Here is a 10,415-nt window from a genome sequence, read left to right as displayed (position 1 = left end):
TTAAAATATTACTTAATTTTAAAATATAATATCACAAATGAATATTTAAAAACCCATCAATTTTATTTTTCAAAAAAAAAATCACCAAAAACCACTCTATTGTTGTGGCTACTAAAGCAATGATTATTGTTAGGACTCAACCAAGCCCAAGGGCATAACCCACCAAATAAAAAAAAAGAAAAGAAAAAGAAACACAAAAATCCATCCCTGCAATTCAAAATAAAGATTTCTCCCTTTGTGGCCATTGGTTCCCTAACAAAACAAGGTGAAACAAATTAAAAATCCCTCTTTCTTGTTCTTTTCTCCTTACAACTAATCAAAGATAATAGATTCCATTGCGTGAGTTCATGCAGCATGCACCATGGATAGTGCAATTTCTTTAATACATCAACCTCCCCCAAGCTACAAGTCTCTAAACCCAACACTTAATCTTCTCTTTTTACAGTCTTTTCCTTCATTTTCATCCTTGTTATTTGTAGCAGCCACGGTCACACTCAGATGGACCTCAGATTTAGCCAGTTCTAAAGGAAAAAAGAAAAAACACTCTCAATTCTCACATCAGCACTGTTGTTGCATCTGAGAAAGCTGAACCGTTTTATTGTTTCAGAAAGCACTGATCTTTCTTCTCTTGATATCTTTCTCAGCCCAGATTTTGTTGCTGCTATTGGTAGATATCGTCTCAATAGTCCCATTGGTCTTTTCACTTTCTGAGCTTGAAAAATGCTGGTCAAGCACTTTAACTGGTGTATCAGAGCTTGTCACCATGTCAAACTGCGACCTGTATCCATCCATTGCTATTTCTTGCATTGCATTATAGCATTGCAGCAAGTTTTCCTGTAACAAAATTAACGTCACATTGCCTTATTAGGTGTTTGACCCCTAATATACCATAACAAGTCAAAAAATGCAATATATATATATATGTAACTGTAAAGGTCTAATTGGGACCAAACTATATCATTGGTCAACCAATGTTCTTTTTCGTACAGGCTGGAAAGCTTAATTACCATCCCATGACAACATTTGTAAATTCTTTTTCTTTTTTCTTTTCTTTTCTTAAAAAATTGATAAAAACTGAAAGGGAAAAAAAGTAAAGAATCAGAGCGCAATTACTAAAAAATTACCTTATTTACATGTGAACAGTTGGATATGGCTTTTCTAAAGCATAAAAACTGCATAGGAAAAAGTTCATGAGAAGCATAGAGAAGTGCTGATGCAGCAATTAATGATGGCTTGAATTCCAAGAGATTGATATCTGCACAAAAGATATACCAACAGTCAGCTATTAAAATCCAAAAGGAAAGATAGCACCAAGTTTTGCTGATTTCCTTCTGCCTAAAGATGATCTCTGTATGAGAGAATGTGCATACCATTTTGAGCTTTGAAGATGATCTCACTGGCTCTAGCTTTAAGAGCCTGCCTCAGTGGTGGATCTTTAGGTTTAAACAAAGAAATGAAGTAAGAAATGAAAGAGAATGGAGTGATTGATCTCATTCTCCAGTTTAATGCCCCAAGTATCAGCACCTCCATCTTTTGTATCGTTTGTGTGTCAAATACAAAGCCACCATCACCCTACACAAAATGAATAAAAAATAAAAAATAAAAATTTTATTTGATAATCAAGATGAAAAATAATACTATTAATCATTCACATATGAGGCTATGATATAGAAATTAATATTATCTATGGATACTTGCCTGAGTATCAGAAATATAGAATTCTGCCTCCTTCATTTTGGCTGCAAGAGAAACACAAGCAACTGCAAGGAGCCTAAAGAGCCATGGCTTTGGTTGCTGTGATGATTAAACATTGATAAATTATTCAGTTGGATCTCAAACGAAAAAAGAAATAGTAAAAAAAGAATCCTTGAAAATAACTTTTGGGTATTAAAAAAGCATGATTTTGATTCTTTACGGGAATTCCTTGGCTTGATAGGAGCCTATCAAGGTAATTAACAGCAAGATAGGACAAGGATGGATCGAAGTTGCAAGAAACCTGAGAAAAGTACCACAAGACATGGTATGTTAAAGAACCGATCAAGAAATATATATACATATAAAGTTAGCAATGCAAAGAACTGGGTTGTGCTTTACATTTTGCACACCTACCCTTAAGACTGAAGAGATAGCTTCTCTTCTGAAAGAGCCATCGAAGTCCATCTCTTTGAGGGTGTTCAAGTAGTTATTAGAAGGCATGTGATCAGACTCAATGAGAAAGAGATCAGAAGGGATTGTGTCAAAGTGAAAGTCATGGGAATTCGCTAGTGGGGTTTCAAGATTGAAATCCATTGATCTGTTTGTAGCTCCGATCAGTATGGGTTTAAGGATAGAGCAAGGAAGATGAAGAGAACTGAAGCAGAAAGACGGTGAGAAATAAAGAGAGGTGACCCTTTTTTACTTCTTCTTTCTTTTTGATAGAAGAGAGGTGACCGTTTGTTTCTCAAGATGGCTATTAAAATACTAGGAACTACACAATTCACTCGTTATAGGGTTCTTTGTTTGCATTTTGGATTTGGGTATTAATTAAATAAATATCATATTTAGATATTTTGAAATCGTGATAATCATTTAAATACTAGTAAAAAAGGTTTAATTTCATTATATATCATGATTTAGAATCAATGAATTTGGCAATGCCTCTTTTTTTATATGGTGAAGTGGCTGTAAAACTAATAGATGGGGAAATGGCTAAGGTATGTCAGAAGAAAGGATAGGTAGGAGATGAAAAGCAGAAAGACTGGCAACTGGTTTACCTATTTTTTAACTGCCTTGACTTCCAACTCGTGTAAGTCAATAACATCTGTTAGAATCAATTACTTTTTCATTAAAAAAATAAAAATATAAGGAAGTAATATTGAGTTTTTCTTTTTTTGTTTAAGTTATCACAAGTGTGAAAAAACTTTTGCAAGGTAGCATTGTTAATTTATTTATTTATTTATTTTTGAAAAATAGTAATTTTTGGAGAGCTGTGTTGCTCGGAGAAGTACTGGAACCTATTAAATTTTTATTTGTTGCGCTACATCTATCCAAATTATGCTTTTTCTTTTTCTTTTTCTAACTATACTTGCCTCACAATTTTTTTTAATGTTATATTTAAAAACAAATCTAAAAATCCTCCTTTTTGTTTGATTTTTCTAAGCACTCGTATGAAATTGTGTTATTTAAGAATAATTGAAGGAAAAACAAAATTTAAAATTTTAACAAAAAAATTAAATTTGACTCTCAAACACCCCTTTAAAAAAATTTAATATTTTTTTAATTTTTATTTTAAATTAATATTTTCAGATCATTTTAATATTTTAATATGTTAATATTAAAAAATATTTTTTAAAAAAATAATTTTAAAAATAATCACTGTATTTCCAGCTAAACATTCTAAAATAGAAACATCATTTGGAAGGTGCATCACCTTCACATCCAAAAAGGAGCTTTCTAATTCTTCCAAGTCTGTGATTAAGAATGTATTGAGTATGATAGTTATTATTTTTTAAATAATTTTTTTTATTAAAATATATGTTAATAATATTTTTTTATTTTTTAAAAGTTATTTTTAACATCAGTACATTAAAACAATAAAAAAATATATAAATCATATTAAATTTTAACAAAAAAAAATTAAATTTTTTAAAACTACAAATTTAACCATATTTCCAAACAATTCCTAACACATCCAGTTATAACAACAGAAAATGCACGGATGAACATTTCTACATTTGATGCAACTAAGTTTCCGTTTAATGTTGCAGTTTAACCTTGTTTTATTATTTTTAAAAAATAAATTTTATTTTAAATTACTTTTTATTATTTTGAATCATTTTAATACCTCAAAAATAATTTTTAAAAAATTAAAAATATATTATTTTAATATATTTTTAAATAAAAAATACTTTAAAATACAATATCCTCCCGTAAAAGTAAAGACAAGTCTGTCAATTGAAGTAAGTTAACTGTAAATCCATCACAAGAGTATTAGGTTTCGACATCCAAACAGCGTATCAAACGTTCCCAAAAAATTATGAGACAATAAACCAATATGACCCACGAAATTAAGTTGGGTGTTACCAAAAATATTAACGTACCATCTTTTAGGATTTTTTTTTAAATGATAGTAAAAGGTATTAGTAAACTCGTAGTTTTTAAACTCATTTTTTTAATTAATCAGGATTTATTTTATTTTATTTGTTTTATAAAAAAATAAAAATATATTTTTTTTAAAAATTAATAGATTTTAACTCGATTTTTCCCCGTACTAACTAGATTGCAGGTCAATTCTTTTTTTATTTTTGTCAAAACTCAATTCAGCCTGGATTTTAATTCACCTACATTGCTAATCAACTCATTAAATTAAGCAGAACCAACTCATGACCTCGTAAAGTTTGGGTTTCAAACCAATGACTAAACTAAATAATATAATTATAAATAAAAATAAATAAAACCATTTTTCTTCTATGTAATTATTTCCTTTCCCATCATACCAAAAATTATTGACTTGGGGTGGATTTGACAGAAATTGTTAGTGGACTCGGTTGATTCAAGATGAACGAGTTTGCCATTGAACATAGGCTACCCTCATGCAATCCTCCAATTGACATGGAACAAAGGGCTCTCTACAAGATAAAGATAAAGAAAGACAAAAATCATCAATACCAATTGACCAGCCACTTCCCACCATGTCCTCAAAATCCTCCATTCACGTGTACATATGTTACAATATTAGACATTAATAATCTAATAATTAGATTTTAAATTTATTTTCTAGAAATTACTATTTTGAATTTTACAAATCTTAAAATTACTAAAAATTTATATAGTTTTTAACTTTAAAAGTTGTAAAATTAATTAAAATACATATAAGTTAATCTAGATATTCACATTAATAATAATTAAAAAAAAAAAACATTAGACATTAATGGAAGGACAATGACAAAGTTTGAAATGTTTCGCCTCTTCACACCAAACCATACAACTGCTCTACGTGAAAGTCATAAAAATATGTGACCATTGCCACAGCTTAATCTTATATATGCACTAAAGAACTCAAAGGGCTCCAGAACATTTGACATTGTCTGGACTCTTTCAAATGCTAGTGGCAGTTTGACAGCTCGTTTTCTTGGCCTAGGTATTGAATGAATCGATGTCTTCTCATCTTACAAGTAGAAAAGACTATCAATGGGACAAAGCTAGTATTTTTTAAGCATTCATAGATGGAGGAAATTTATTATTCAACATAGTTGCTTAAAGTGGAGGTCCATGATGGAAAGGGAGTCCTCCTCAGTTGAAAACCTTAGTGGTAAGTTTAATTACAATGACTTAATGTTTTATCACCACTATATTGTATTTCATTGATTTTTTACAACATTATAGTCAACAATTAGAAGTTTTGTTATTAAAAAACAATACCAAGACTGGCTAATGAGTTGTAAGTCCATTGGCACGGGGATTTTCCCTATTTTAAAATATTTCCGAGTTCAAAACTTGTCTTCTAATTGGAAAAACAACAAGAGTTAATTAAAATAGAAGGATACCTTTCTCTTTTTACCCTATCAAAACACAAATACATAAGAAGAAAATTAAATTATTCAGTCTAGTAAAGATGAACTAGATTTTAAAATTGTTAGGGTTGTACTAGATGAAACACAATCCAATATTTTACTCATTGTAGTGGATATAATATTATTCATCGATAGATTAGAAATAATAAACTATTAGAATATCATGCTCAAGTTTTCTAGATAGAAAGAAAAAAAAGTGATTTCAAATTAAATCCTACTATTCACTTGATGTGAAGAAGTAAAGAAGAGACGCTCTGCACCTCTAGCAGGTCGAGAGAGAAAAAAAGGAGATAGAAGGTTATGATGAATTTTCAATTAAGATATTATTATACTCACAACATCCATACATTTCAAGAATTTTAATTAAACTTATGTCATATTAAAGTTTAAAGATATCTTTTTAGATATAAACCATAAATCATAGATTAACATCAACCACCATGCTCATGTTTTGAGCATTTTATTGCAATTATCTTTTATTAAAGTAATAATTCGGGCCAGTTTATGTATATTGATTAATTTTGTGATTTTTAAAATTAATAATTATATAAATATTTAATAATACTGAAGCTAATAAATTTAAAAAATAAATTTAAATTCTGACAAGATAAACTTCTCAATTATGTGCTGTAGAAATTTTTACTGCTTTAACGAGCAGAAGCTGTATTAAAGAGGTGAGAAGAAGATGATTGACAAGAGATTATTTTTTCTAGGGTTGTACTATGGGCCTACTGCCATAATAAGGAATGGGGCCAGTCAAGAGCTACTTTCTTTGCATCAAGTTAGTTTTTTCACCAGTTTTTCCTAGACAGCGTACCGATTTTTGAATAAATGGTTAGCCTAATTGTACAATGGAGTTAATTATATTTATTTCATGAGCAATTTATATTTTGGACATTTTCTCCGATCTATCTGTCATCAAGTGCTGAAGTGAGAATTTATATTCATAATTCTTTGATATATTTTCTTGGATTTTTTATTATGAAAATGATCTTCAACATACAAAATATGTTAAAATTAACTTAAAATTTTTATTTCAAATAATAAATTCACACCAGAAGTCTCAAATATCTGTCTAATTGAACCTTGTGTGTACTTATCAAAAGAAAAAAAATAAAAAAATAATTTTTTTTAAAGGATTCTGAGAAATCTAAATTATTTTAATGGGTATTTAGCTTATGTGCTGAAACTTGAGATGAATTAGCCACCTAGTTGGTGCTGGTTTAACTAAAATTTATTTTTTTAGGGTTTTTTCTTTTGGTGTTTCAGCTTCTTTCCTCCGGTATAAAATCTTTTATGGTTTAATATTTTACCCTCAAAACTCACCGAGGACATAGCTTTCATAAGAAGTGGTCAAAAGGAATATTTGGAAAACATGTGAATATAATTACCTGATTTCAAGAGTCAATGACATGTTGTCCAAAAAATCCAAGGCATAAAAAGCATTGGTCGACTGATTTACCTCTTGTTTCTTTGCCCCCCAACATCTCTTTTCACTCAAGAAACTTGCTAGATCATTTCTCAACTAAGACAACAACATGGGCAAGAAGACCTTAAGGCAAATGATACTCAAATCTTCTTCTTCCTCCTCCTCCTTTTCACATTGGATGAGTAGCTAGCTCGTGACTTGGACCTAAGATCTTTACATCAAATCATTCTGTATTAAATACTCTAAATTTGGGTCCTTTTTCAAGCACTATTTCACACTTATAATTAAATGGGAACAGAAGCTATAATAGTCTCGTCCTATGAAAGTCATATCAATCGCATGTTTGGTCAATGTTAAGTGGGTTAGGCACTCTCAATTCTCAATTTCACCTACTCTTGAAATTATTCACCAATCCATTAATTTAATGCTCTAACCATCTCCTTTTAATGTATGAAACCCACAAGGAGCTTGTTTTAAAACCTGTACCAGCACTGCAGGTAAATTCAGGACCAGTCAATTTAGGTTTGATTGAAAAAAGATTTTAAAAAAGGAACTGGTTGACTAACTCGGGTGGTGAAACTTAACTACCAACTTGTTATTATTTTTAAAAAAGTTTTTTTATTAAAATAATATTATTTTAATTTTTTATTTAATTTACATTAATTTTAAATTAAATTTTAAAACTATAATATACACATGAATGTTTTTATTAATTTAAGTTGATCTAATTAACTTGTAATTCAAATCAATTTTAAATTAGATTTTAAAATTATGATGTGAATAAAAAAAACAAAATGTTGATATTATCAATGAATTAAAAATTAATTGGAAGGTAATAGTTATATACCATGATGGCAGTGATCATTCCTAATTATTATTATTATTATTATTATTATTATTATTATTATTATTATTGACATGAAGGTTTGTGGTTTCAAAGAGGCCTTTTGTCCTGGTCATGGGTTTAAAGTAGTGGAGAATTCTAAAGTTTGTGTTAATTAAATGCATGAAAATTAATTTGCTGGACACAATAATTGGACAACAATGTAAGCATCAACAGGTAGAATTTTCACGTTCCTTAGGAAAGTATTTGTGTATTAGTTAGGACATTATGCAATGTAGTAGGACAACTACTGTCTAATTTATTACTTTCACCAAAATTATTTGCGAGGCATTTATTATTTAAATTCAGTAGTTGCCATCATGGGCACGATAAATTTATGAAATTAAATCAATTATAAACTTCTCGGCCCTACCACGTAACTTACAAGCAATAAACCTCGCTGCTTCACTACTGAACGAAGACATCTGGGGCATATTAATTGTGATGATGTTATAAGATATGATATCGTTATATATATCACACACACCTTCACTTTATGAAATGATGATATATAAGAAAGTTTATGGTTGGTAATGGAAAATATTTTTATAAAAATATTTTTTAATTAAAAATATATGTTTTTTTCAGATTTATTCTTAATTTTTTTATATCTTGACATTAAAACAAAACATAAAAAAATATCTATTTAATATTTTTTCAATGAAAAATAATTTTAAAAAATAGATTAAACCATCAAAATAAACTAAATATAATAGGGCTATGGTTTTGATAAGATTAGTTTGGATGCAACAATCTTGGTCATATTAATCTTTTAGGTGGCACAAGACTGCTTAAATTTAGGCTTTAATTGGAAGAAATTAAAATTTAGGGGTTGAATTATAATTTTATTGAGTTAATTTGATCAAATCAGAGACTTAATTGCATAAATATTGAAGTTTGATAAGTAATTAAAGACTTGATTAAAGAAATTCAATATCAATTACTAAACCAAAATGATGCAGAAATACAATAGTTAAAATTGATCAAATTAAGAGTCAAATTGAAGAAATTGAAAGTTTCTTGATAAACAAAGGTTAAAATACAATTTTATAACAAATGACTAAAATCAAACAAGATGTCAACTTTGGGGATGCAATTAAGTTTAACAAAGGTGGAATTTCATGAAATTAAAAGTTTTGAGACAATTATTAATGCAATTAAAAGCAAGTGGAAAAACATGGACTCAATTGAAGTTTGTGAAATTTCTAATTAAAAAACTATAATTTTAGGGTTTAACCTAGACGACGTATCATTCAACCATAATTTAACTTCTTCTTTAGCTAATCAAGTAAGCACCTTTACGTGAATGAATATAGTGTTTTCGACCACCTTTAAAGCTATAATCACCATCATTTAACTAAGAAACATCTTATCTATAAAGATTAACTGCTTTCATTAACTATTTACATCTTATTTTTTTCAATGAACTCAACCATATCTTGTCCTTAATTGACCATCATTATATGAGCAAATTATGGGCTAATCAAGTTAACACCTTCAAGTGAATGGAAGTGGAGCTATATATGCCTCCAAATCAAGTAAAGTTGGATTCAAATGAAAGGTATGCATCATCTTTACCAACTTCAGGTAGTCTTCAATAACCATGACATTAGAGTTGTTCTGAAAAAGTCTCAAAAGTGGTAACTTAGTCATCGATAATTGTGATACCCATTTTATAAAACCACTAATTTTTTTTTCATGTGTTCACACTTCAAGTCTTCTTAATGGGTTCGTATCAAAGATTGATTGTTTTTGTTAAAATGTTATTTATTTATTTATTTAAGGGTGTGTTTAACAAACACATTCTCGGGTCTATTTTGACATTTTTATTATAAAGAAAAATAGATTTTTGCTAAACAAAACATAAAAAATAAAAAAATATTTTTTTTTGGCATATGACCAAAAATCCATAAAATTATATTGCATGGATTTTACAACAAGTTTGTAAAATCCCAAAGGATTTATACCTATATTTCAAAAATATCAAAAAAACATTATTGGCAAAAAACTATTATTCACTTTTAATTTAAGGATGAAAAAACCTAAAAAGGATTAATATCTAAACTATTATTAAGGATAATAATTTCTTACTTTTATAAAAGGATAAAAAAACATGTATGAGATTAATATAAAAAATATTATTAAAAATAATACAACTTATTTACTTATAATATAAGTATAAAAGAAAACTACAAGGAAATTTATCTGAAATATTATTTGGAATGACATGATAACAAAAAATTTGAAGCTTCATCCTAAAATAACTTCAATAATAATAGAGGATATTTAACTATTCTTGTCGCACCTGACATCGCGGCGGCCTTAAAAATATAAATTTTTTGGAAAGAACGAATTTCTGGCATCCAGTTCTTTGATGGTGAATGATCTTTGTTTAAGGAGTCGCCACCTAGTATTATGGTTACTAGGAACCCTAACTGATCAATAGAGATTCTATGGTTCGAGACTGATTACGCAAAAGGGAAGATATTATCACCCCTTTTAGCGTCCTGCCTAAGGCAGGCTGCATTGCTGACTTTGTCAATAATTGCTA

The 10,415-nt window shown here is 28.7% G+C and overlaps 1 protein-coding gene across 1 annotated transcript; it reads right to left on the bottom strand.

Annotated features, from left to right (window-relative positions):
- Nucleotides 1-313: 313 nt before the first annotated feature.
- CYCD6;1 (Cyclin D6;1) lies at nt 314-2,407 on the bottom strand. The gene is made up of 6 exons (XM_011050174.1): nt 2,110-2,407; nt 1,916-1,996; nt 1,699-1,794; nt 1,371-1,572; nt 1,125-1,255; nt 314-834 (listed from the first exon to the last, which is right to left on the bottom strand). The coding sequence occupies exons 1-6, from the start codon at nt 2,287-2,289 to the stop codon at nt 604-606; spliced, it is 921 nt and encodes a 306-aa protein (XP_011048476.1). The 5' UTR covers nt 2,290-2,407; the 3' UTR covers nt 314-603.
- Nucleotides 2,408-10,415: the final 8,008 nt, after the last annotated feature.

Source organism: Populus euphratica, unplaced genomic scaffold, assembly GCF_000495115.2.
Source record: "Populus euphratica unplaced genomic scaffold, PopEup_1.0 scaffold147.1, whole genome shotgun sequence".
NCBI classification, from domain to species: Eukaryota; Viridiplantae; Streptophyta; class Magnoliopsida; order Malpighiales; family Salicaceae; genus Populus; species Populus euphratica.
The sequence above is the reverse complement of the archived record's forward strand: the minus strand, read 5'-3'. Positions and strand labels throughout refer to the sequence as shown.